This window comes from Xylocopa sonorina, chromosome 3 (genome assembly GCF_050948175.1).
Source record: "Xylocopa sonorina isolate GNS202 chromosome 3, iyXylSono1_principal, whole genome shotgun sequence".
NCBI lineage: Eukaryota > Metazoa > Arthropoda > Insecta > Hymenoptera > Apidae > Xylocopa > Xylocopa sonorina.
Window position 1 is genome coordinate 13,693,656 of NC_135195.1, and position 27,672 is coordinate 13,721,327.

Consider the following 27,672-nt stretch of genomic DNA (forward strand, 5'->3'; position numbering starts at 1 on the left):
ATTTTATGTAATCTTTATATTATGCCGACTATCTTGGATCTACCTTTACACTTACACAAGACAGGATCCATGGACAATGGCTGGTTAGCAGCTTGAGCTTGTGGAGTGTCCGCATAACTTGGCGATTGTACTGAAGCTATAAATGACCTCGCGTTAATGAGTCGATCTATTTCGAGGCGAAGGTGGCAAGGTTAAAATAAGAATAGATACCCGCGTAGTTGGTATTCCATCTGTTGACAGCGAACTGTTGCCCAGTGGTCACTGTGACCACGGATGGCAGTGGTAACTGGGGATACGTGTTAGCCGATATGTGACAAATCGGCGAGTTCGAGGGGAATTTGATAGTCATGCAAACGTCGTCTGGTATACTCGAGAACATCATCGGCGACTGCAACACGGGTGGCAACGTCTTGTCAAACTTCGCGGTACTCTTCTCGTTCAGAACGATTGAACAGAAAGAAAAGCGTGCATTGTACGTTTCGTTAGGCGAACACGCTGTATTCTCGTTCTCGAGTGACTTAAGAGTGACTTGATAGAAAGACACAACGATTAGCACTTCGTGAAATGTTACACTGTTCAAAGTGTCCCCCGTTTGTTCGAGGAGTCTGTCCTTCTTGCTTCGAAAGCATTGTAGATTGTTAATTCGTTTTAGTACGAACTGTGGATTGAAATAGTTAAAGAACACGATGGAACAAAGCGTCGAAGCAGACGAAAATGATCGTGAAGTGTTAGACACGAAGAACAATTGAACTGGAGTTGAAATGACAGGGCTCGAACTATCGAAGTGTGAGCTAAATCGGTACTACAAAATCGTGAACTCTCTCGATGAATCGGTACTATTGCTCTAACAGAATACTCTTAAGGGTTACCTACGATACATTGCACACTCTTCTTAATGCACGGTACTACTAGATTCTACAGAATGACTTCGCTATCGAAAAGCATGACGTACTATGAAATGAACACTGTTTACCAAATGCATCGCCGAGCTCCTAGGGGGATGTGGCTCCATCAGCAGTTGCGAGGGTGTTTGACCAAAGTTTCGTATTTGATTCTCTATGGCCTCCCTCATTAACGGGTCCGTGATCGTGTCCAAGTCCACGCTACCCTCGTACGTCAAATAGTAGAACACGTTCGTCGCTCGAATAGCTTCCGGTCCTGAAAAAATGTTCAATTTCCATGAAACTAAATCTTCGATCCGTTAAAAATAAATCTACATAGATTTATATATTTTGTGATTGAGGGCCATTTTCACCGGTTTCACGCGCAGTCGATTTCACCAACGATCGACCATTACACTCGCGTTTCCGGTTTGTCTGTGCTCTCGCGCAACCGACTGTAAACGTGTTGCATATTATGCAGGGGTGGTACGCATTGTCGCGGCTGGCACACGTGCCTAATTGGTTGGGACAAGACCGAGAGGAAGCCAACTAAAAACTAATTCCTTCCATACGCTCGCGGCGAGCGCCGGCACCCGGTTGCCTCCGCGGCGTCAGCATCTTCGTAGAAGCGCCGGATATAGAGGCGCCACCGGCAATTACCATCGGTGGAAATCTAATTTGACTCGACCACGCGTGTCCCAACACCCGGTACCAGCTTTACTGCTCGCGCCATTGTCCGGATGTTCTCGTGTGCGCTCGAAAGCGGAGAGCTTTACGGGAGAAGATTAATGCCGCTGGGATTTTCGGGGACTTTGTTAGAGTTTGAGTTATGCTCTTCGTTCTTTTTCTTCGTCCCTTTAGTTTTTTCGAACTTTCAATTTATGGTTTTTAGTTTCAAGCGTTTATATTTGTGAGAGCAGCTCGTTCGGTTGTTATGGAAAGTTGTTCGATAGTTACGGAATCGTATATTTTTTTCTATTTTTCTATCGCATTTACCTTTCTGTTTGTAGCCAAATATCAAATCGATCCACTGATGTAATTGACAGGATACAAACTCTGACTCGAGAGCCTGCAATAATTAAAATTACAAAAAGTGTTGAAAAGCTAGAAGTTTTTACGGTGTTTAATTGAATTTAATATCGATGATGTACCATTCGATTGATTCGTATAAACTCTTCCGGAGACGATGCCCACGGTGGTAGTTCAACGTCCCCAACAACGCTGCCATCTTCTTGTCTGCCCAATCGATATCTGTTGCTGTTCACTAGCATTTCCGGTAGGAAGAAAAACTCCGGAATCAATTCCTGGTAAAAATAGAAACAAAACAAAATGCATTGACTTGAAAATACTTTAATGATACGTCTTAGCATTGATTTCAATGCAAGAATTTTAATTGAAGCGAACCTTGACGTCCGAGGTGTCTCGTTGGCAATTTTTCCAAGACAGAGCGATGGAGGAGAACAATCGATTCGGGTGGTCGAATTTACCGCCTTGGAGAGCCAAAAACATCGTCGTCATGGGCTCCTGGAAAACCACAAATTTAATCATGTAGATAGTTCTTCTTTCCTTCGAATCGTGACATTCCTCCGGAATTTAAATTCCGATTAAAGTCCGAATAAACTCTCCCGTAAGATCGCGAGAGACTTTTATACGGCACGACAAATATGTTAACAAACGACACCCAATAAAAACACAATCGCGGCCGTCCATTATCTACGAGCAACGGAGGGACCTTTTAAACCGTCACGGAAGACCACTGAGAGGCAACTTTGTTATATGGTTTCGCGCGTCAAGAGCCATCCTTTCTCAGCGAGTCGTCCGTTCCACTGACAGCCTGATGAATGTTAACAGAGGACCCCCTATGATCGCCCGCGAGTTCCACGCGTAGGCGTCGAAGGTACGGCTATGATTTACAATGGTGCCGGCGGACGAGATTTTCGACAAGTCGCGAGTCGAACGCTTTACAATGATCCGAGAAACGTGCAGTTTCAGCCGCGTGCTCACGAGCCCAGCGTTGGTGTCGAGGATGCCCGTGGAAACGGTCCGAAAGAGACAGGAAGCGACGCAGTTATAAAGCAATAAATTGTTTACGATGCAGTATATCCTTACGGGGAACAGCGGGTTGTCTCGCCAGTGAAACAACAGTAAAAACACTTATCGACGATTTGCATGTAAATGCAAGGGAATCGTGGATGCCCGTCCGTGCTTATTGTTAGCCATTTACATGGGATTCAATCGTCGTTCCCGCGCGCGCATGCAATAACTATTGTTGATCGCGCGGTGGGCTATGCTACTTAGAAGTCACGATAAACCTACTCGTAAAACTAAACTTCTCTTTTTTTTTATTATTATTATTTTCAACATACATTCTTATGGGAACGTAATTCCCTGTCGTTCGTTTATTTTGATGAAATGTATATTTTGATGGGAATCCTTGAAGCAAAGCGGAGCGAAGGGAAGAGGAGAGGGGAAGCTGTGAAAATGCAGCAGGAAACAAATGCACATATTTAACGAGAAGGCGGGCTTCGTTGACTCGAGGGCGTTCCGACGCCCTCAAATTAGTGTGCAGACACTACCGAATGCGCGGCTGAAATTTATGGTTTTGAAATGGACAGTTCTCTGAAATAGACGACCCGGGAACCGAAGCGTTCGTTGGGGTGTTCTTTCGGGAATGTTTGCTGATAAATCGGGGTTGCATCGCGTAGAATTAAGTCCTATTTACAAAACACCGAATTAAGGGGAACCTTTAACCTGCTTCCTGATCAGGAATGGTCACCACAGCGGGCTGCACACGAGCAGTTAGAAATTTGAAATGCACACTCACCACGCGTATCATCCAGTTTAGAACGAAAGCAGCTGTAGAATAATGCGTGCCGTAGTGGAAAGGTGGTATGCTGTCGTGCTCCCAACTCTGGAAGCGTTCCTCGAAGTAAGCCCTTCTGCTCGGATTCAACGCCCCGATCGGCTGTTGGAAGACAAAAAGGAAGTCGAGTAAAAATCACAAAATTAAATACGATTTATGCGTACAGTATATACACGTTCCGTACCTTTGACAAGTCACGATAGTTGCTGGGCAGACTGAGATCGAGTTCCTTGGTCTCGTAATTGGTCAACACCCAAGGGAACACTGGATACTGGTTCAGATCGTTGTAAGTTCGACCTATAAAAGAACTGGCGCTCAATTTCTGAATCTTACACTGCGTTTGAAGAAAAAATGCCATAAACGATACATCAATGGCCCAGCTACGCAATCGCGAGGGTCACCCACCCCGCAGCAAACTTTAAATTCCCCGTTTAAACGGGTCCGAAAATAAACGAGCCATCATCGGGGCCTTCCTTTTAATGCTTATAATCACCGGCCTAATTTTTTGTCTCGCTCAGCCGCGGTCACTCTTCTTTTCCCTGCGCCACCCTCGCGTCCGTAACGTACTTGGTAAAAAGCAGAAGCGAGAGAGTGGATGCACGCTCGCGGGCCCTCTAATTCTATTTTTACGAAATGCATGGGGACTCGTGGCGAAGCGAGGTACTCCGTTTAGTAAGCGCATAACTCAGACCGTGACGGCTAATCGTTCCTGAAATTGTCACTTCTGGAGGTCTCACTCTTCCGCGCCTCCCTCCGCCCACCGGAATCCCATTCCGAGATGCATTAGTGACGGCAACACGGCTGCACGGCCGACTTCGTCTAATCTCCTCCCCTGTCGCTAATTAAAACCCGTCAGCAAGTTTGTCAGCCGGCTCCTACCCTCTCGACTTTCTTCCCTACCGTCGAGATCTTTTACGCGCGCGTTTAATTCGTGCTACCTTCCTTCGATCGGTCTGCTGTGAAGACGTCGCGCTGCGAGCGCCATTTTTATTCGACATATCTGTCGGTTGTCGATTCGATTTATTCAGTGGATCGAAACGGATATTGAAATTACACCAGCCGATAACTGGGTTCGCGAACTCGTCTCCAAAGAGGATTTCGCCCGAATAAAAGCAACGGGGGGAAGAAACGAGAAAGAGGAAAGCAAGAGGGGAAACACACTCGGCGGCGAAGCAGAGGCGGCACAAGCACCGTCCACAATGCGTCGTAAATCGTGACGGTGCACGGCCGTCGGTAGGACGTAAATAATAGTAAGGCCGCGTTATGCATCAAAGTGATTATTAATGGTAGCGTCGCGGTGAGTGAGCGCTCTCAGAACGCTACCCGACAGCGGAATGCCCGCGACACGCGCGTCTCCCTTGCGCCTCCGTCGTCGCCCTGCGCTTTTTTACCAAAACCCGCCGCCGCGCCCTCGCCGAACAACGTTATAATAAGTGCTAGCAGCGACGAGAGGCTCGTTTTTAACTCGCCACTCGGCGAGATTTAGAGGAGCGCGCCGCGGCGGAGAAAAATTGGCAGGAAGTCCCGCGAAACGGTTACAGCCTCGCGATCGCGCGCCTCGTTTACCCGCCCACGCGTCTTGTTTCGCTTAATTACTTGGTCCGCTGCTAAATACTGCTCGGAGTAATTAAAAGCAAGAGATAATGACAAGCACGATGCGATTTCTATCACTCGCTCTGTAATAACACCGCAAAGGAGGCGAAAGCGAGAACCAGCTTCAAGAACACGCTAAGAGAAACCATTACGTTTTGTAATTCACTCTCGCCAACCATAAGAACGACTGCGTTACGATTATTTGAATAAACAGATCAGCGATTAAACCTAGGTGTACGCGAACCCTCGCGATATAAACGGAAGGTGCAACTCACGGGAAACCTGAAACTATGTGTAGGAGGCGTACCAGCGAAATTTAAATGATACAATCGCAAGTACCTATTGTTCGATCGCGAGCTTAACGAGGCACGGTACTAACTAAACAATGCGAATAAGATATCGCTAACTTGCGGCGCGCAAGTACTCCGCGATCTTTTCTACAAAAATACACTCAGTCATCGCAGCCAACCCTACCCTCGTCTCCTCTATGGAAAGAAAATTGAAGGGAGTCGAGAAAAATCTCTGGCGAACAATTAATTAAAGAAATTTCTGCCCGTCGAGTATCAGGATGGAGAACGGTGGGGGCACGGACCGGTGGCGGCGTAGCCGGCGGTGTACACCCACGCGAACCGGCTCGCATCGGGACACGCAGCCTATCGTATTTACATCGGCCCTACTGTCATTAATTTTTAATAAACCGATGCGACCGAGCAAATAAACAACGGGAAAGGATCGCATGCGGGAGCCTGGCCGCAGGACCGGTTCGCATTCGCAACGCGTTCCCCCGCCGGGCCTTACCCAATTGCGGCGCACCCCCTTCACCAAGGGCCCTCGATCCCTTCCACGTACTACGCTCCTCCGCCTCTGGTTCCCGTCGACCGGCTATTTATTCGTGCAATTAATATATAACGCTCGTAAATACACGGCCACCCTACGGCGTCTCGCGGCGTATCTCCTCGATGTACAAATAATTACGCGTCCGCGGTGATCCTCGTCATTAAGCGGGCAGTTCCGCGCGTGGGCGGGTGCAAATTCTACGTTTACATAACCCGCGACCACCTTCTTTACGACCCGCCGCTCTTTTTCCATCCCTCCATCATCCTCCTTATAATTACCGATAATACTCGCCCTACGCGATAACATCAATTCGGTTCGAGCGTATGCCTGCTCCGTGCTGTTTCAGAAACTTCCTGCGCATCATTGAAATTAGAAATTATACGAATAGCCTGTATAGAATTTAGTGCTTTAAGCTTCCGTGGAAAACACCGAACTCCACCGCGCTACGCACCCCGTGACAAGCCCAACCCCGACGCTAGTCGCTCGCGTACTCTTATAGTCGTCGAAACGGCTGATCAGCGTGATCCAGTAAAAAAAGAGAAAAAGGTGAGGGGTCCAGCGGTCTCGAGTTTCGTGATTTCGGGCGCGTCGCGAGCGCACAAAAGGGGCGGCCGATATTAAACCGACGGAGAAACAAAGGGAAGGCTTCCATTCCGCGTGGGGAAGCGGAGAACGACGGTCCCTCGAGAGAGGATTACCAGGGCCCACGAGCCGGGGATTACTCGTATGGGGTGGCTAACGGAACACGGAGCTGATTGAGAACATCCCTAATACGCCGCGACAGATTCCATCCGGCCGTGCGCAGCCATAGGACGCTCGTTCCCTTTCCATCTCGCCCTCCTCAACGGATCCTCTCTTTCCGACGCGTTTCGAACCGCGACGCCAGGATCGAGCGACGATCCTGCGTCCGCAGACGTCCACGTTTCCTTCCCGCAACCCGTAAGCCGATATGATTTTCCTTTGATATGAACAGCACCCTTTTCGTACGGTTGGTGGGCTTGCACAGCTCGAGGAGGGTGGTTCTCGATACAGTTTACGACGGCGCGTAATATTTGATGGTGAAAAGGTTTACTTAAGATGCTTTGAAAAAAGTATACGGAGGCGAGTGATTATTATAGGAGACGTTACTTACCAGCAATAGTATTCAAGAACATGAGATATTCGAAATTAGATATTTCTCTTCGTTGCCATTTCTGCGTCATGTTGGAGCTTCTCATTAATTGTCTGGGCGACATCATCGATGCTCTCCTGCAAGAATAACGCATAGGTTACGTACAATGGTATGCGTTCTCTTTTTGCATCGGAAAGCTCGTTAATTTAAATCCTGAATACGCAAACAGGACAATGGACAAGAACGATATTGTTAATCGCAGTATCGAGTTAAGGGGAAGCATTATCGGTGATACAATTTCTCTGTAACCAACGTTGATTATTCTAGTCATCATGCGAGAAAAGACAGGGCAGATACAGTTACTCATTTCTGATTTTATCATTAATAAGCGACATGACATATGACGGATGAATTAATACCTGTCCAACTAGTTTACGCTATCTATTAGCTCATCGACGTTGCAGGTATGCAACGTATTAGTAAATACGAGTTCGCGGTGAGCCATCGACAGACATTTCGATGAGTACATCGTCACGCGAGACTAATTTTGTATTAAATATCATTCGCGGCTACCGTGGTATCGAGATTAAGTGTCGCTCGATCGGTGACAAAGATAGAGATCAATTTCGTCGATAATTAAAACTCGAGTTTATGCGGGCACTTAATTATTTCCTCGTACGCGATCACCAGGACAGTCGGTCTCGATTCCCGAAAGCTATTACACCAGGACGCCGCACGGTGCTTTACGTTCGCGCCGTAAAATTCGGTGAACGCGTTTTACGAACGCGAGGATCGCTGATTTAGGATTTACACGGGGGACTTTAATGGACGGTACGCGGTGGACGACATTAAAGGAGGAAGGCATGCGACCGCCGCCGGATGTATAAATTCCGACGTTGCGTGTATCAACGGCGAAAATCTGTCAGCCGTCCAACCTTTATCGCGTCAACCGTGCAATTTCCGTCGTACGAACACGCTCCAATAATATTTAAAAATTCCCTCATAAACGTGAGATTTCCTTCGCCCTCGAGAGTGTCTCCGTGTCAAGGAAAGCGAACGTTCGAGCGACTTAAAGCGGAAGCAGGCGGTTCTCTTCGGTTACGATCGAAAACAAAGCGAACAGCAAAGTCGATGGAAGCGTATCGAGTAAGTTACGAGAAAAAAGATGAAATTTTTTACGAAAAAACATCGAGAGAGGAAGAGGAGCCTCGAGGACCGATGCATTGTTCGCCGTGGCAGTTTTCCGGTTGGCATCGAACACAAGGCGCATTTATTTTTCTCGCGACAGGAGCGTGGTACGGAGCGTCACGACGCGGATGCACGTTTTATATACCGGTGGATTATTTTTGTTGGCCAGGAATCTCCCTCGGATCAGACGTCGGACTCAGCCTCCGTATATTTATGGCCAGCGTATCCTTCTCGTCCTCCATCTTTCTCTCTCTGACCATCGCGCTGTTCCTCTTCCATAGAGGCGCTTTAATGGATGGATCGAAGCACGGATATACGCGAACCTCTGTTCTCGCCGCCTGTCCTCGTCGTGGCTGCGCGAGTATTGGTAACCGTGAGAGGATCCCTCTCTTCCTTCAGCCGAAGACGCGCTCGCGATGCGAGGATCGACGCGGCCATTTCGACGAACCCGGCCCGCCTGCCTCGATTCTCGATTTTAATTCATTGTTTCGAGTCAATTTACGACGAACAATCGTAAAACGTTCAAACGTTGGATTACGAGACAGAATTATTTATATCGAATGCTTCCTCTTTCGTCTCAGTACAGAGATTCAGTTTCCATATTCGTTAAAATGGCAACAATCAAGTCTCACGCCATAAAGAATCAAAACTAAAGAATATCTCCACTAAACTATGTCACTCGTTCTGAATTAGTACACCGTGTTACGTGAAACGTATCAAAACACTTAACTAATATCAGTATCTGACCAACCATAATATGGATTTCCAATTAGCAGGCTGCGCCCATAAAATAATACTGAAAACAGAATTCACTCGATTCAATATCACCTCCTCGTACCATACCAAAATCAAATTTTCCAATTACACCGCATACAGGCGCTCGTCATGAACCCATCAACGGAAACATTTTTCAATATCCTCCCAACTGTGTCCTCCGCTATCGTTCGGGTCCATCTGGACGCTTCGCACCGGCAAGAAAGGGCCAGAGATCCGTGGCCGATCGCGAGCGGAATCCCACGGAAGGGGACAAAGAAAGTAGAAGCGGAATGCGAGCGACGTGTTCCACGGCTCCCCGGCCCTTTTGCATCCCCCCACTCGCGGATCGTGATGTCGGCGAGAGGGATCGTTCCCGTTGGGCTTCCTTACCTAGTCTGCGGAATCGCGTATTTGATGCCAACGCCGACCCGCGGTAGCGCCTTGATCACCTTTTTCACCGTCGCCTGGTCCGGGAACGCGAACAGGATCGAGGCTGCGGGCAAAAAGGCGTTAAAGTGCGGATTAGAGGCGAACCCAATCTCCGGCTGGCGAGCGGCCGTGTGTCAATCATTCTGCGAACGATGTCCGGGCAAGGACGCGCGTTTCTTACTCGCATCGCCGTGCCGGAATGCTCCTCGAACGCCTCGACGGATCACGCGGAATTGTTTCGGGCGTTAGTGGCTGATTGGTTTCTACGAATTGGGCTAGGTTGATGTATGTTGGAAAGGGACGTGGTGGACGAGGTTTTGGTGGCAGCAAGATTTTAGATTATCTTAGTTTTTTAAATTAACATTAGATGCTCATATTCTGTGTGTTATTAAAGTTCGTTCAACGAATCGGAAAATTATCCGTCCATCTGTTTCAGAGTTTTATCCGTTTCGTAAAATACTTGGAATAACTGATTGGAGATATCTCCACGAGGGATTCGTACGAACCGGCATCTAATCATCTTGCGTCATAAGAAAAAAGCGTACACTTCAGATTGGTACAAATTACCGCGACAAATTCGCGTAGGTATTTCTGCGGAATCAGCGGTAATGATTCATCGAAATGTACCTCGCGTTTGGACACGCGTGGTAAACGCATTTAGAACGTGCACGTATACGCGGGTTAGTTAAATGTGGAAATATGAAAAGGGGCTGCGCGATGGACTTAATTTCACGGCTTTAATAGCATCGCTGAAGCCCCCTCGAGAGTTCAAAGGGTAGCGTGCGAAGAGACAGTTACCATAAATACTTGCCGGTAATTTATGTAACTTCGAATAGAGAGCCGGAATATACGAGTCGGTCTTAATCAAGAAGGAAGGATAGTAAAAGGCACGGTCACAGAGAGACGCTGGTATCAAAGAATTCCCTGACCCTGTTTCGCGGCCGCGTGAATAACGAACCTCGGTGAATCTTAACAGACCGTTTCCGCCGCGTGGTTACTCTTCAAATTAATGTCCCTGAATTTTCGAGCCGCGAATACATCGCGCAGCACGCTCTCTGCTCAAAGGAACTACTAAATGGAGCGACATTTATCCACCTTGGTTGTTCAACAAGACACGTATTATGTAAGGGATTACGAGCGAAAAATTGATCTGTGACTATCTGAAATATGTAAACCGGACGATTCCAAGGATCGATCATCCCGGATTAGCTTTCTCGTAACGTAAAAACGATAAAGGGTTAAACGATCACGAAAGTTCCACGGCAGCGAGCAAGCACGAGATAGCTCGCTGGTCTCGTCTCTCCCCGCCTGGATCGTTCGAGGATTTATAACAATGCCACGCGATCCAACCGCGCCCCCGACGCCGTTCACCGGAATGGCGCGCGCATGCGTCCGTGTTCCCAGTAATTTTTTAATGAACGACGGACGAGGTACGCGCCGGTTCATCGAAACTCCGGGTGTATCAGATTAGAATCGGGGAACGTCCAAACGGGAAATTTATCTGCGGCCAGGAGAGAAATAATCAGCGGGATTGCGGGCCCGAGGACGGCTTAGCCAGGTATACCGGTAATTCAACGAAGCGCGGTTTGTTCGAAATGCGCGCACCGCCGTGGATCCAACGTCCGAGGGAACGACAACTATATTTCAACCGGAACACCGCGTATCCCGAGTGCCCCATCGACCCCGAGGAATGTTTTAACACCTCGCTATGAAATCGAGATAACGATGGCTCCGTTTATTTCTTCCTCTCGACGACGCGCCTTCGTTTCTCTCGCAGCCATCGCTAAGGAGCGCGATGGGTATCTTCTTTGTAGAGCTAACCCTTCTGTAACGAGCTACTTTATAAACAGGATTTTCGATAGGACACGGGCTTGGAAATTGCGAGACGTCTCGTGTAATTCGATGTTCACTGGCTTGCATACCGGCTGCATACCGACGCTAGCATACCGGTGTAAATATGTTCACCCTGTGCGCGTAATTATATACTAATAATTGTCAAAGGATTTTTCTATAATTATTCGAGAACCTCGTATTAACTTTGCGTTGATATTAAACACCAGGAAGAGAAGCACCATCATCGATTCACGAAAACTCTACTAAAACGCAGTCGCAGTGTACGATTCCTTCGAAATGTTTCAAACAATCGACTATTTTATTTGCACAGCTTCCTGGAGAATCAGATTAAGTATATGTGGCTTCAGTGCACGCGAAACTACATCGAATTATATTCGAATTTCCCGCATGTCTCGCGGGCGACATTAAAAGAAAGGAGGGCAGCAGGTGTACCTCGGATTGGCCGATAAATCGATGGCGAAAAACCGGATACCGTAACGCGGGACAGATATTTATTGCGTAAAAAAGCGAGCCGGGTCGCACACCTAACGGCGAGCTTAACATTCCGTCTCCATTTTGCCGGATTGGTTCACGCCGTGTGAAATAACGCGGCGAGGAGGCACGGGGCTGACCGGCAAGAAACGGAATGCGCCCCTTTCGCGGTGGACACCGCCGCCTCCTTTGAAAACGAACGAGACGAATCGCGCACGACTTACTTCGACTGGCCAGGAAGATCTCGATGGCGACGTTCTGGAGCAGATAGCGCCGCGAGAATATCGCTCGGACCTCCGAAAAGTACCATTTCCCGTGCAGGTGGTCGCAGTACTTCAGCACCTGGAATCATATAATTTGCGTTTTCAGTGAATTTCTTTCAACTCGAAGTTTAGTTCGCGATCAACGCGATAATCATGTGTCATTAAAGAGCTTGTCATTTCAATTAGTTTGTGCCTAAAATGATAGATTCAGAGCAGATACGCGAGTCGTGAAACTTTTCAGTACCGTCGTAAAAGGTACCAAATATCGTAACTAAAATCGTAGTTACGGTTTTGTTTCAGTCGAGGTTAATTCTAGTAGTATTAGTAATTTGCTGGGCAGACAGAATTCATTTTGTACTAACGAACAGTGGAACAGCGTTCGAAGGTAATTACTGTAACATTAAGTATAAAATATAAGAGGGAATTTTAGCGAATACTCGGTTGACTGAGTCTTCTGCCGGACTGTTAATATCTTGATCTACTGGCGATCGTTACTTCGCTACGAAAAACCTTGCGTTACGTAGACAATCGGGGAACTCTGATTATACAGATACGAACAACGACATTCTGAAGGTTGAATTAAAAAGTAGAAATTTATGGTAACGATAATCAGTTTAATATTTATATCCGAACGCAGGCTTTACAAAGCATGCTTAACAGGAAGCCATTCTTCTTGAAGTCGTCTGAACCGCAAATCCGCAATCGCAATTGAAACAAGCCATATCATTCCAAAGTTCCCTCTCGTACTTAGAATTGTTAATTTCTTGCGCGTCTTCGCGATCTCTTCGCGCAGAAAAATCATTACGATCCGACCGATCGTAACGAAAAATTTCGCTGAAAAACCGACAATCGGCGGTCCTCGACTCGCGAATCGCGATACGCGATCATAGACACTCTGCGCTCGCGGGAAAACCGGAAACGATATATTAATTCCTTGGACAGAAGGAGCGATCCGACTCGCATCGAAGATGGACAAAAGTTGGGGGGTGCGATCGCATGGCTGACCGTAAAAGTATGCAAGCTGGATGCAGTGAAGTGTGATGTGATATAGTGAGACCGTTGCCGGTTCGCAAGATGGCCGTCATGGTAGGAGGAGCCTCCCTGCTGAGCCGGGAATCGATCCCAGGACTTTCGCGGGCTTGCGCTCTCGAACGGGTCGTGAACAACTCTCGTGGGCGAAAAAGGGGGAGAGGCGAGGGAAAAAAAGGACGAGAAGGTGACGGTGGCGGTGGACCAAACGGGACTGGACAAAAGGTGGACGGGGATACGGACAGAGAGGGGCCAATTTACCGTGGGCCACGGCTAACAGGCCTTTCAATTTTTCCCGCTTAATGAGCGCCGCCGCGATGTCCTTACGCGCGCCAAATGAAATTATCCTCGGTTGAATCCCGACCGTGGGTCCCGCGTGTCCCGTGGCTCCGCGACGAGATCGTATCTGTTCGGCGATTCGACGCTCGTTGGATTTCTTGTTCCTAGTGCGGTATAATGGGGACTTGTTCGACCGATGGATGTTACCAAGCGCCATTAAAATTAAGGCCTGGCATTCGAAGACGTGGGCGATCGTTCGACGATTATACGACGATTGTTTAAGGCTCGGTTCCAACCAACTAATTGACGGTCGGCCGTTTTAATGTAGCCTGTAGCTGCGTGAGTTATATATCTGGTATAATAGACGTCAAATTTCATTGGATGAACGTAAGTATTTTATTATTCACTGTTGAAGAGTCAAGAATCGAGCAATAGAGAAGCCGTCGAATAATGCAACTAAACTATATTTAGAACGAGGTAGCAAGAGGGAATAACGAAGATGCATCGAACAGAAATAAATAGATATTAGAATTTTCGTGGACATCGTAGAAAAGCACTCTCTACGAGTCGCGGGAGATCAAATATACATGGGAGACGACATTAGGGTGCAATGCGGGGACGTCGAAATCTAATTAGAAGCACGTAAGCGGCTCGGAACCTCCGGGGACCATAAACGTCGCGTCAACTTGCGAGGATTAAGTACAACGGCTGCTGTTTGGATTAATAAGTCATCGAAAGATTTTATAATTTCGTCACGAGAGATTTCATTAGCTGCCGTGAGAATTTAGAATTTCATTTTTGTAATAGTGCAATGTTTAATAAAATAATATTTAACGTAGAGATGTAGAGATGTGCGAGTGTGAGAATGGTCTGCAACAGGATGCAGTCGATTCCATGCGCGAGGCTCGGGGAGAGGAGTCAGGGTTGGCTGCACGGAGCCAACCCCTAAGGACGATTGCGCAAACTCTACGCAAACACTGTCTGGAGCTGATAAGAATGCGTCGTGATATGGAATTCATTATTTGGATACCTGGAATCTGGATGCAGATATAGCACGCATACGTGACATTACTTTCATTATCTACCATAGCCAACGAACAGTTCATATCTTTCTCGTTTATAATTTAGAGTCTCTTAAACAAATCCTTCGCGCAGTAAAAAGAAAAATCATATCGTTAATAACAAGATCACTGATCAAAATTCGTCTCACGAACTCATCAAAGTCACCCACGAACCCACGAACCCACCGCCATTATCCCAGCATCCAAACTCACGGAACCCCGAGAAGCAAAATCGCTCAAAGATCCCAAAGCACTTCACCGACACCAGTCACCCGAAACACACTCCGGCAGCGACCAGAAAGTGAGTCGTTAAAATAACACAGACACCCCTGTTCCGCGGTGTCACGGGGTGCCAGCAGTCCCGCGCGACTAATATGTTTACACGTTCGATGAAGCGTCCACGGATAGAAAAAAGAAACGGGGCGAGAGCGAGAGAAGAAGGACCGAGGGAGCGGTTCGACGAAAAAAAAAAAAAAAAAAAAAAAAAAGGAAAAGAGCTGCAGCTCTAGCTGCGTGTCAAGTGGTCCGCGATTATTTAGTACACGAGTAGCGTTGATCTCCCAACGAGGCGAAATCGTGGCGGCTCGGTAGCGCGGCTCGCCCTCGGCCGCGACAATGGGCGCCGTGATGTAACAACATGTGTCGCGTTCACAAGGCCCCCTTGGTGTCCTGCCTCTGTGTACTCGCGCCATAGGGCACCACCGTAGAATGGGGACCACTTAGCAGCCCGCCGGCCGCTATACAACAAACAGATTAAGCACCGGACAATAATAGACCCCCCGTCCTCCTCGACTGGTAGCCCTCGAGCAGCTCTCCATCTCTCGAGCATCCTCCTCGTGCCGCGCGCGAACCACTCGAAATCACGATAGCTCCTCAGCAAGCATCGCCGGGGGTTGTACGGTGGTTTATTGGATTCTGAGTATAATGGCCCGGAGTGGCTCGATCATTAATTATTTGCAGCTTCGCCGGGGGTGCGATTAGGGTGGTTTGCTGGTTCTTCCGGAAACTTGCCACTTTGTGGGATGTTTCGATAAACGCGATTCGTTTTCGAAAGATGGAGAGGAGTACGTGGATCCTGGGAGTTGGTGGGAGATAGTCGTTGGGACGATATAATAAGAACAGAGTCTATTTATAGTTGAACGTACCGGAGTAAAAAGTTATATGCGCACTTGCGTGAGTAAGTAATGGCGGGTAATGGTGCTAAGAATCGATTTCAATATTTTAACTTCATTCGTCCGATGTTGTCCGCGTATGGGCGACAACGTCGTCGATATTCATCGATACTGACAACTTTATTGGCTTCGTCTGGAGTTGCTAATTCGTTTATGACGTTATGATTCGTTATGAGACGATTATGCGATAGTTATTGCATTTTTATCGTCGTGTATAATTGGAGATCAAACGTGAACACTATTGACGTAAGATTATTTATCGTCGTCTATTACGAAACTATTGCAAAAATATTGTGAAATGGAACAAGCCATATAGTCTGGTATACATAAAAAATAACTGCGTATGTTTAATCAACAAGTAACATTTTAGGATTCTCCTCTCTCATTCTGCATCCTATTACTTCGATTTCTATTCTTATAAAGACAATGTTCTGCTTGTCACGCATACGCACGCAGCGAAGTAAAAAATGTCCGTTCCTCTTAAGGAAAAACCGGATGAATATGGATATGGTTTTTCTAGTTATTATTTCAAAGAGTTTCAATACCAACACAATAAATTTATTTTTAGAGTATAAACTTATCTAGACATTCCACTATAAGATAATTACCGTAATTATCGATGGATCATGTCCCGCTGACACTGAATTGTCATCGATTAATTAAAAAAAAAAAAAAAGAGATTCGATGAAAATATCGCAGGACATCGACAGCTATGCCCCAGCCGTGAAACTTCCAAAAACAATGTCTCTGAGGCTGCACCAGCCACCCTCGTTTCGTGAACGCGCCGGCTGATGCGTGGAAAACGTTCGAGAACCATCAAGACGATCCGCATCGGCAATGAGTTATGCGTGCCACGTGCGTGTTCTCATACCTTTATTACCGTATCTCACACGAGATAACGCATCGCGGCATCCGGCGTACAAAGGGCTCCTGGTGGTGCAGCCAGCCCCTAATAAACGTAGAACCGCTACCAGCGGGACAAAAAAGGTGTCTAAACCGACGCGCACACGCGAGTGCAGCGTTCAAGAAAGAAGTACTTTTCCTTGAATCGGTCCTTGAATCTCTTTGACTCGGTTCCGTCCGTCAGAGAGCCGCGCGCTTCGAATCGGCAAGACTGTTCCGTACAACTTTTCGAGTACACGAACGACGAACACGTGTTATTTACACGGTTGTCGTTCTCGTTAATGATCGATCGCGATCCGTACGTGGCAAATATGTAAATAGACCGCGGACATTTATGCATTCATTGACGACTCGAGTACGCAAAAAGACCGGAATGTAAATATAGAAAAAATAATAAAGAGTACCGTAAGTACGCGTTAGGATATCGGGAGGATCAGACGTAGCTACGTTGCTAAAAATTTACTACGTTCATAAAAGGAGAGATTTGCATAAATATTAGCGACTCGAATAACCTATGGTAGTCTATTACTATCGCTTTAACAAGCCGAAACGCGTTACGCGAATGACGAAAATTAAAGGTAACAGAGGGGATCGTTCGAGTTATCGTTCACAGCGGGAAGAATGGTATTGAACGGGCAGCTAACTTGTAAATAAAGAACAGTAAATTTAATCGTCTCCCATGGAAATACACACGTTTCCCCGGTATCTACCGGCAATTTATCGTTCGAGGAGCACCGCTCAAGGAACAGAATTTCCTTCGAGTACCCGACTCGGAATGCGGATACCTGCCTGGTCGTCAGCCCCGACGAAAGTAATTGGACAGAACGAGCCGAGCTAATGGCGCGCGGTACACGCTTAACGACAACTTTTCTTCGTTTGATGAACCCGTATCGGCTCTGGGGGGATATTACAAAACAGCGCATAACGCGGATCCGTTCCGAGCGACAGATGCGGCGAAGGACTGTCGCCCGCTTTGGACCGCTGCTTCCGTCATTCGTCCGTAAACCTGCACCGCAATAACCAGCGAACGAGGAACGTGGTGTCGATTATCGAACTCTACGTCACTTCCAGACGACTCCACTTCGCGCGTGCATTTAACCTCTCGCGTAAACGGGGCCTCGACTTCGCGTAAGGTTTCATTTCATTCGATAAAGTCTCGTCCCCGTTCGACGAAGATCGCGGGTAATGCGATTTCATTGGAACTGTGTTTCCGCGTCGACTATAGATTCGTTATCGAACTTTCAGTGGTTACGAATAACTGTTATTTAAAAAAGCAGATAGCAGTTGCTTGGGCTGTTCCTTTTGATATCGAAAAAAAGGAAAAGGTTTCGCTTTGAAACTTTTTATCCGCGCGAGTGCAATTCCTAGCAACGCGTCGCTGCTCGTCCAGATCGAATCGCGAGATCGACCGGCTCTCGTGTCATTAAACAAGGAGACCGTGAAACACGCACCTCTCCAGTTTTGCCCGGCTGTTGGAGCTCACCGACTGAGCCGAGGATTATTCGGGGATTACGCGAGGATGTTCATTCGAGCTGATTTACAAGGCCTGCAACGGAGGCTAGCTGCCTCTTGCCAACAGACGAGAGACTTGTCGTCGAAAAACCTTGCACAATGGGACTCGACGCAATAGGGAGGGACTGCTATACCTGCCGCGTAAAACGAGCCTCCCGCGTTGTGGGATGTTTTGGCGGACCGTATTTGCCTAGGATTGCTCCTTTAGGGTCCTCGATCTTTCTCAGCCCCGATCGGGACATTAGATACAGCCGAGTGGACGCGCAGTCGTCGAAAACCACCCTGAAACGATTTTACTCGCCGCCTTCGTAAAAATTGAGAGCTATCCGCGATTTCTCGTGCAAAAATTGTCATATACTTGACAATTAATCTATTTATTATATGTAATGTATAGTCGTACAATAGTATTGGCAGCGGATAAAAGCACCCAGCTACGAAACCCTCCCTCTGCGACGTCCACGAGTGAAAGATGGCCTCGCGAAGGCGTCGCCTCGGAACCGAACCCCGATCATTTCGCCGGTGTACAAATAATTCAGATGATAAACGAATTAAGTCGAAACGGGATGATGAAAGGCGCGTTTAGGGCGCAACGAGACGCTGGCTCCCGCATTAATGGGACGGCTGATGTAGCAGAACGTTTGACCCCTCGTGCCTTACGCGAAAACACTGCGGCAGGGCGAGATGGGGAAGAGAGCCGAAAAGGAGGAGAGGAGCGACGCGCGTGCTCCGCTCATGAATCAACTCGTATTAGCGAGGGTATAGCAGGCCTGGTGGGCGCCAATCTACCACTCCAACATCGAGTAGATTGGATTTCCGAACTTTATTCAATTATACGACGACGAGGCGGACCGGGGACGAATAAGAACGCGCCGTTGAGGGTTTTCTGCGAGTAACGCCGGGACAATTGGATCGTGTCTCTTTGCGCTTGGATAGCAATGCTCTGTCAGTCGACTACGATCAAAGAAATGTATCGCAAAGTTCGAGAACTCGAAAATTCGACGCGCAAATATTCAGAGTTCCTCGATACCATCGAACAATCGCGAACGTTCCTCTCAGCATCCACGGACGAGCGCTCGTCGAATGAAACGCGTCTTCAGTGACGCGTCGCCAGATTTCCTGATAACGAAAGGGTTGAGAAGGTCAGAGAAAAAGGACACGGGTCCTTGCCTCGTCATACGGCGGGTGTAATCTCCGAAATCTTCTGGGACGATCGACAGAGGCGATATCTCGTTCGGTTATCGGGAATTTCGACCGCTGGTACTCGCGTCGCTGCTCTTTACGACCGGCGTACAAAGAGGGGGCTTGAAAAACATACTTGTATTTCACAATTCCAGATCGGTGCTTTCACTTGAAAACACCTGCCCGCGTGCAGCCGCCACGTTGCGGACTCGCAAGGGCTGTTTTCCCTCCTCGAGCACAGAAGAAAGCAGGGAAACCCACGGCCGCGTTCTGTTTCTTATTCGAACGTCGAATATTCAAATGACCCTCGCGATGGAATTATCGACTCGAACGATCGTGCGCGGAATCCTCGCGCGACCCCATCTCACGGACAATGCGTTCTCTCGTGGCTTGTTCTCGCCCTGGAAATTTATGTACGAGCGAGTCGATGGATTGATATATCGCGCCAGGGCGCGTCGATGTTTCCTTGACATTAGCAACAACAGTAGGAGAAAATTATGGTCTACCGTGGTATTTATGCGTCTGCCGTTTGACAAGGAGACTATAGTACATCGATGACGCTAATGCACACTTCGTCCGGCATTTTTACCCGCTGATAGTTCATGGTTGAACGAGAGTGGAATTTAATAGCTGGGAAAGATCTCTGTGGAACCGAATGCACAGTGTTCTCGAACGAAACTCGCGGTCGATTCCGATCCTCGCACTATCCAAGATCGTAGTCAGCCAGCGTAGTCGCGCGTTTCGTTAACAACGGGAAGGAAATCGCGTGAATAAGTGAAAAAGCGGGATGAAAAATTCGGCGGATCGAAAGGGGAAGAAGCCGGCGCGGCGTGGCGCGACGCGCGATGGTGTGCGCGCCGCCGACCCGAACCAAGCGATCAAGAGACAGAGAGAGAGAGAGAGAGAAAGAGAGAGAGGGAAAGAGAGAGAGAGAGAGAGAGAAACGGAAAGACAGGAGGCGTGGCGAGGCCGCGCACGCTCCACGCGACCCTGTCGTTCCGGAAGGCGGGACTTCGGGTGCCGGCGCACAACCACAAGGACAGCGGAACGGGCCGGTGGTCAGCCGGTGAGCTCTCTCTGTCGTCGCGCGCGCGGAACACCTCGAGTCGCGCTCGTTCCACGCACAACACCTGCCGCCGCCGATTGCCGTGCGCTCGTGCACGCTCCGCGCGACCTCACGCCCGCGGACACCTTTCCGAAAGTGCGTTCTCTTTCGCGACTCGCGCGGCGATTCCTGCTTCTTCTCCTCTTTTTTCTTCTCTTTTTTTTTTCGTCGTCGTTGCCCCACCGTCCTCGTCGTCTCCGTCTCCGTCGCGATCCACCGATCGATCGATCAGGCTATCCGAACGGCTATCAACGAACGAACGGGACACGATCATGGATCGCGCGAGCAGAGGAAACGAGACCGCGCGTACGCGCGCGACAGAATGAACCTTCTCGCGCACCCGGAGGAATCGCTCGAGGGGAATCTTCGTACGTATCGGTTCAGAGGATCGATCAATCGACACGATGCTGCTGCCGCAAGATATGATGGCGGCTCAGTCGAAGATGCTGTACCAGATAAACAAATACTACGGGGAACGAGTACAGGCGAGGATGGGACAGATACAGAAGACCATCCGCGAAGTGTGCAAGGTGGTTCAGGAGGTGCTGAAAGAGGTCGAGGTGCAGGAGCCGCGGTTCATCTCGTCCCTGACCGAGTGTAACGGTCGGTACGAGGGCTTGGAGGTGATCTCGCCCGGCGAATTCGAGGTGGTCCTCTACCTGAACCAGATGGGAGTGTTCAACTTCGTCGACGACGGCACCCTGCCGGGTTGCGCGGTGCTCAAGCTCAGCGACGGACGGAAGAGGTCGATGTCCCTCTGGGTCGAGTTCATCACCGCGTCCGGCTACCTGTCCGCGCGTAAGATCCGCTCGCGATTCCAGACGCTGGTCGCGCAGGCCTGCGACAAGTGCGCGTACAGGGACTCGGTCAAGATGATAGCGGACACCACCGAGGTGAAGCTTCGCATCAGAGAGAGATACGTCGTGCAGATCACGCCCGCGTTCAAATGCTCGGGCGTCTGGCCAAGATCAGCTGCCCATTGGCCCATTCCTAACATACACTGGCCGCATCCGAACCTCGTGGCGGAGGTTAAGACCGAGGGGTTCGATTTGCTCTCGAAGGAGAGCGTCGCTTTGCAAGGCAAGCAGTCTGCGATGGAGGGCGACGCTTGGGTTCTCTCGTTCACGGAAGCGGAGACGAGATTGCTGCAAGGCGGCTGCCGCAGACGATGCTTGAGCATACTGAAGACTCTCAGGGACAGACACTTGGATCTACCAGGGAATCCGGTCACCAGCTATCACATGAAAACCTTGTTGCTCTACGAATGCGAGAAGCATCCCCTCGAGATCGAATGGGACGAGGGGTGTCTCGCGGATCGTATCAACGGGATCTTCCTGCAGCTGATATCCTGCCTTCAGTGTCGTCGATGCCCCCACTATTTCCTGCCCAATCTGGATCTGTTCAAAGGGAAATCGCCGAGCGGCCTGGAGAACGCCGCGAAACAAGTCTGGAGACTGACGAGGGAGCTGTTGACCAACAGTCGCGCTCTCGAGAAGCTTTAGCCGGATTGTTCGCGACCAACTACCGCGAACTGCGATCCGACAGCGAGAGGGACAGAGAGAAGCGAGAGTTTCGCGTCGGAAGATTCGGTGACTCGCGTGAATAACGACTTTCAGGATGCTGCTTTCGCGACGGTTATTTCCCCGCTTTTTACCCTCTCGCCGCAAAACGTGGAAAGTCTACTTTCACTCGCTACCTTATTGCACGCGCTTCATCGTACCAAGATACGGGGATGGTGTAACGAATCTTACCGATCCTTCGCCTTCTTTCTTTTTTTCACCGCTCCGTTTCACGGTCCCGTGGCCGTGGCGTGAATAATAGGGGTAAACCTATGATTATTAAGTGCAACGTTTCGTTCCAGTGCAATATCCGTACTATTACGTTAATGTTTCGTTACGCACGAACGCGATTGTTGCTAGGTTCTACGGAAATTTCGTACGATCGGACAGTTTGTTTCGACGATGACTTCCGACGATGCACGTTGCCCTTTGCGCTCGGGAAATCCTCGTTATTCGCGTGCATTCTAAAATGTCCAGGTTGTATTTTAAAACACGTTAAACGACCGATCGACAATTTGATGAAGAGAAAATTGCAAAATTTTTGAAACAGTTGGAAAGATCGAAGCGTTCTTCGAGTACAAAGGGTTCGGTCTAACGATTGAATCGAATGTTAGCAAAAAGACATTCATCGAATCGACAGAGATACGTACCTACTCGAAAAGATATCATTACCGCGTTTTTTTTTCTATGAGTCAAGCTTTCGCTTGGAGCGGAATCTCGTGCTTGCTGATGCAGATCGAACGATCTCTCGATGTAGTGCCGCGATACGCGAACGATTAATTAAATACACGGTTAGCTATACTTAACTCGTCTAATGACTGATGTGAATCGTCGTGTGATCCGTTCTCGTTAAATTAATCTAATGTTTATGATCGTTTAGAGCGATCGAGCTGCCCCCGTCGGTAGCTCGGCCACCATATTGTTGTATGTACATACTTTTTTATATTATTTAAACGATATTTATTTCTACTCGAATCACTGTTCGAACACATGATGTAAATAATTAATAAACGCATTTCGTCTCATAATGGAAGCAGCCGTGTGGTTATTCCTCAACGAGTGCCTAATAAATTAACCTTCCATAGCGCAGAGGAGAGACGCGCTAAAAAAAAAGAGAAAGTCGACCTTCTCCAAAGGACCAACTCGTCTCTGGTCAGATATTTTTCAGAACAAAAAATCCTATCCCACGAATGTATCCAACCAATTCGTATCGAAGCGAGAACATAAAATCTTCCCTATAAAGTAATTATTATCTATAATGTTGAAACACATCTTCTCCGTTGAACAACCTACGTAATGAAGTAATAAGAGCTAACGAGAATCGGTATCTCTACGCGTTCCTAACCACTTTTCCACTCCTCTTTCCTCGCAATAAAATTTCCCACCGAACACACTCGAGTAATTAGCATCCCAATGACGAGGCTCCAGATAATCCTCGAGCGAGCATCGGTTCTCGGTCAGCTCTAAACGAGGACATAAAAACCACCATAGCGTAATTATTATCTACGACGTTAACACTTGTGCACGTGCTCGCAGGATACCGAAACTGCCTCGTCAAAGGCATCGCTACCGAGTTTCATGGCCACTATACGCCTACGAGGGTCGCGAGTCCGTGTCCCTTATCTTAATTCCACCCAGAAATTTCCTCCCTTATCTACCGGCCGCAATGACATTCGTTAGCCGCTGCCACTCTCTCCCCCTCCCGCCCCGTCGCCGTTTCGCCGATCGTTCGACAATTTATGTTATTATTATTGCCCCGTAAAACAAAGTGAGAGGAGAGCGCGTTTCACCGCGCGAGCTGACCGCGGCCTCTCACACTTTACGCGCGCCGTATCGCGCGGCCCCGCCGCGATTTACAAGCCTTAATGGGAGAGTTATCGTTGTCGTCGTTAAATGTAGATTTTATACCGATTTCTTTTCTTCTCCGGCCGCTCGCGCCGCGGACTCTCAATAAAACCCTCGTAAACGAAACTCGTCCCCCATGCCCGATAACTCAACTCGTACCGAACGCGTCACCGACGCGCGCGAATTTCTTATTCCCGACCGGGAACCACCGCCACCAGACATTTTATTCGACCAATATAAGATAACAACAGAGTACCGCGTCGAGAAACCAATATCGAGAACCTTATATTCCTCTTGCGAAGATTAGAAATTGCTTTTCGCGACGTATCCGTTTGGTTCCTTGGTTCGACGTCTACGAACGTTAATATCGGTACCGTTAAAATCGTCATTCCTACAGGATTGGTTCTAAAATATCATTGCTCTGTCTGAAAGAGTGTCGTCGAACAGTAGACTCCTTCAGCTCCTCGTATAATAGGTAACGAAGCGTGATCGGTGAATCCTCCAACACGACGGAAATTCGGTGGTTCGGTCGAAGGGGTTGCGGAGGAATGGCCGTGGTGTCCAGGGTACCCACGGGCACGAAATAAAACGAGTCGGATCTGCATAATTCATGGGGGAGAAGGGTATCGCGTTTGGGGTTAGCCGCCGCGTTCGTCCTTCGACAGGGCGCCGGGAAGGTATAGAACGGGTGGCGCGGATCGATCCGGTCGGCGCGGCAGGACAGGCCGCGCCCGCGCCGTTCGAGCAGCTCGCGATTGGTTTAGCGGGGCGACAGGAGGCGTGGCCTGTCCGAGGAGGTAGCACTGGCTAGCCGCACGCCTTCGTCCGTTTCCAAGAGCGGGTGGCGCGGAGGAGGTGAACTCCACCGCGCAGTCGACAATCTGCTCCGGCACGGAGTTGCTCGCACACCTTTTCCTCCCGCTTCTCGCTCGTGTCTCCAACGGTAGCGGCCGGCGTCCCTTCGCGACGCTACGCGCGAACGACTTCGTATCGCGCAGCCGATCGACCGGATCCGTACTCTCGATTCGCCTCGTTTCGAGCGTGGAAACTTGCGAGGTCGACGCCCGAGTCGGTCGAACCAAGAGGACGACGAGGCGCAGATGGAAAGGCAACGCGGACTGGATTCTGGTTAATTAATATTCGACGAGGAGATCGATAGATCGCGGAGCATCGAGGCAGAATGCGGTGATCGAGAGAGTAGGAACCGCGACAGGGAAGCCCTCGAAGGCTTCTGGCCGCCGCAACCATGCTGTTGCCGGCCGATATGCTGGCGGCGCAGTCCAAGATGGTGTACCAGATCAACAAGTACTTTGGCGAACGGGTGATGACCAGGAAGAGTCAAGTGATGAAGACGATACAGGAGGTCTGCCGCGTGGTCCAGGACGTGTTGAAGGAGGTCGAGGTACAGGAGCCAAGATTCATATCGTCGTTGACCGACTACAACGGCCGTTTCGACGGCCTCGACGTGATCTCGCCGACGGAGTTCGAAATAGTAATCTACCTGAACCAGATGGGCGTTCTGAATTTCGTGGACGACGGGACGTTGCCCGGATGCGCGGTGCTCAAACTCAGCGACGGACGAAAGAGGTCGATGTCCCTCTGGGTGGAGTTCATCACCGCCTCCGGGTATCTATCCGCGCGGAAGATACGCTCGCGGTTTCAGACGTTGGTCGCGCAGGCCTGCGACAAGTGCGCGTACAGGGACTCGGTGAAGATGATAGCGGATACCACCGAGGTGAAGCTTCGCATCAGAGAGAGATACGTGGTGCAGATCACGCCAGCGTTCAAATGCGCCGGGTTATGGCCGAGATCCGCGTCTCACTGGCCCATCACGCACATCCCTTGGCCGCATCCGAACATCGTGGCCGAGGTGAAGACGGAGGGGTTCGATATGTTGTCGAAGGAGTGCATAGGGTTGCAAGGGAAGCAATCAGCGATGGAGGGCGACGCCTGGGCGTTATCCTTCATAGACGCGGAGAATCGTCTGCTACAGGGCGGCAGTAGAAAGCGATGCTTGAGCATTCTGAAGACCCTCAGGGACAGACACTTGGATCTACCAGGGAATCCGGTCACTAGCTATCACATGAAGACCTTATTGTTGTACGAGTGCGAGAAACATCCGCACGAGGCCGAGTGGGACGAGACCTGCATCGCGGATCGCATAAACGGGATCCTGTTGCAATTGATCTCCTGTCTGCAGTGTCGCAGGTGTCCCCACTATTTCCTCCCTAACTTGGATCTGTTCAAAGGCAAGTCACCGAGCGGATTGGAGAACGCGGCTAAGCAAGTTTGGAGACTCACCAGGGAGCTGCTCACCAACAGTCGCGCCCTGGAGAAGCTGTAGTGAAAGAGGAACGCGAACGTCTTGTTCGAGCTCGTGCGAATCACGCTGATACCGCGCTCGAGGGAACCGACGAGGTCGAAGCGGCGATTCTTTGATCACCGATTGGAGAATTTTTTGGAGCCCGTGGACGACTATCGCGAGGAGCTAAACGAAGAATATTGGTTCGAGGTTTCGCGCAGTGTGTGCTCGTAACAAGAATGATCGCGCGTGTGTGATTACTGTGGTCCACGGAACCCGAGGACGATCGAACCAGTGCCATAAATACCCTGTTGAGACGTCGACGGTCTCTGTTTCGGTCCCGAGTCGCCGACGGCGGTTACACGTCGCGTTACGATGCTTCAACGAATACCTAAACTCTCAACCGGTGCTACTCGATTCTTGTGGATACATTGCTCGGTTCTAGTTAATGGATTATTAAAGTATCGTTACGGTAGAACCTCCTTTATCCGAAGATCCGATACACGAGCGTTCCACTGTACGAGCAGAACAACCCCTATTGAAACACTGCGCGAAACTGTACGCGACAGGTTTGTTTCCTTCCGTAGTTCTGCGGTTCGAACCCTACTTTCCCTCACCCTATGGTTTTCAGTTTCTTTTCCTTCGATTTATTTATCCGTTTTGTAGATAAACCCGAATGCGTTGAATCCCCTTATCGAAACACTCTTTCACCCCCATAAGTTATACGAAGAAGGGAGGTTCTATTGTATGTAACTATGGAAATATTTGTCGTGCCATTCTTTAGCTCGTTTAGCGCATACGATTTTCATAGCGAAGTGTTCGACGAAACTACTGGCAATAACTGTATTTTGATCGAGAAAATGAAGAGTTCAGAGTAAAATGAACATCCATGCAACGAGTATAATAAACGCAAATCAATTAAATGGAATCAGTAGTAGATTGCAACGTTTTAACCCTGCTACCGATGCTCCAGTTGTTTTTAATACAATCATCTCTACGTTTCTTTGAGAAAGCTTCGCGATTTTAAGAAATACGAACGTTCGTTATGAAAATTACAGGCGAGAAGTTGGCAACGATTAGTGGCAGGGTTAAAATTCCAGTGGTACGAGAAATATTTCCGACGTCGCATGTTCGACGAAGAAAATCGCGATTCTAGTGTGATCGTTTGCGAGATGACTAAATAACCAAGACGACGAAGGAGTTACCGGTTACGGGTAATTCTTGCAATTACTCTCCTCCTCTAATCGAACTGTCCCTGCCTTCCCCCCTCCCCTGTTTCGCTATGTAAATACTATTTGAAAGAATATTTATTGAAAGTGTACACGAGATATGTGAAATATAATGCTATTTATATGGAACCGTAGCCACGGTTGTCATTCTCGTCCGCCAAGGGCGCACCCACCTCCCGGTCATCGAAAAATCTCCTCGCAAATACCGTAAATTCCGCTATCGCTCCTTTTCGGCCGCGCCACTGGTGAAC

The 27,672-nt window shown here is 48.9% G+C and overlaps 4 protein-coding genes across 23 annotated transcripts in view; 3 read left to right on the forward strand and 1 right to left on the reverse strand.

The window, feature by feature from the left end:
* Positions 1–27,672, forward strand: part of LOC143433606 (uncharacterized) — a 232,917-nt gene that overhangs the window by 93,056 nt on the left and 112,189 nt on the right. The window lies entirely within an intron of this gene.
* Rg (A kinase anchor protein rugose) overlaps positions 1–27,672 on the reverse strand; it is a 322,382-nt gene that overhangs the window by 1,672 nt on the left and 293,038 nt on the right. For 11 of the 20 annotated variants that reach the window (XM_076910982.1, XM_076910976.1, XM_076910979.1 and 8 more), the window contains 11 exons: positions 12,208–12,325; positions 9,620–9,722; positions 7,307–7,422; positions 3,929–4,041; positions 3,706–3,846; positions 2,286–2,405; positions 2,033–2,185; positions 1,878–1,950; positions 974–1,158; positions 211–430; positions 56–136 (listed from right to left, as the gene is read on the reverse strand). In XM_076910982.1, the coding sequence (XP_076767097.1) occupies positions 56–136; positions 211–430; positions 974–1,158; positions 1,878–1,950; positions 2,033–2,185; positions 2,286–2,405; positions 3,706–3,846; positions 3,929–4,041; positions 7,307–7,422; positions 9,620–9,722; positions 12,208–12,325 (1,423 nt within the window). The remainder of the gene's footprint in view (positions 1–55; positions 137–210; positions 431–973; positions 1,159–1,877; positions 1,951–2,032; positions 2,186–2,285; positions 2,406–3,705; positions 3,847–3,928; positions 4,042–7,306; positions 7,423–9,619; positions 9,723–12,207; positions 12,326–27,672) is intronic. The other 9 variants (XM_076910991.1, XM_076910990.1, XM_076910987.1 and 6 more) reach the window with 1 other exon arrangement.
* LOC143433629 (protein mab-21) lies at positions 20,890–22,231 on the forward strand. Its single transcript, XM_076911066.1, has one exon. The coding sequence runs from the start codon at positions 20,891–20,893 to the stop codon at positions 21,986–21,988; it is 1,098 nt and encodes a 365-aa protein (XP_076767181.1). The 5' UTR covers position 20,890; the 3' UTR covers positions 21,989–22,231.
* On the forward strand, positions 25,037–26,318 carry LOC143422258 (protein mab-21). The gene has a single exon (XM_076892761.1). It carries the CDS (start codon positions 25,137–25,139, stop codon positions 26,232–26,234), a length of 1,098 nt encoding a protein of 365 aa, XP_076748876.1. The 5' UTR covers positions 25,037–25,136; the 3' UTR covers positions 26,235–26,318.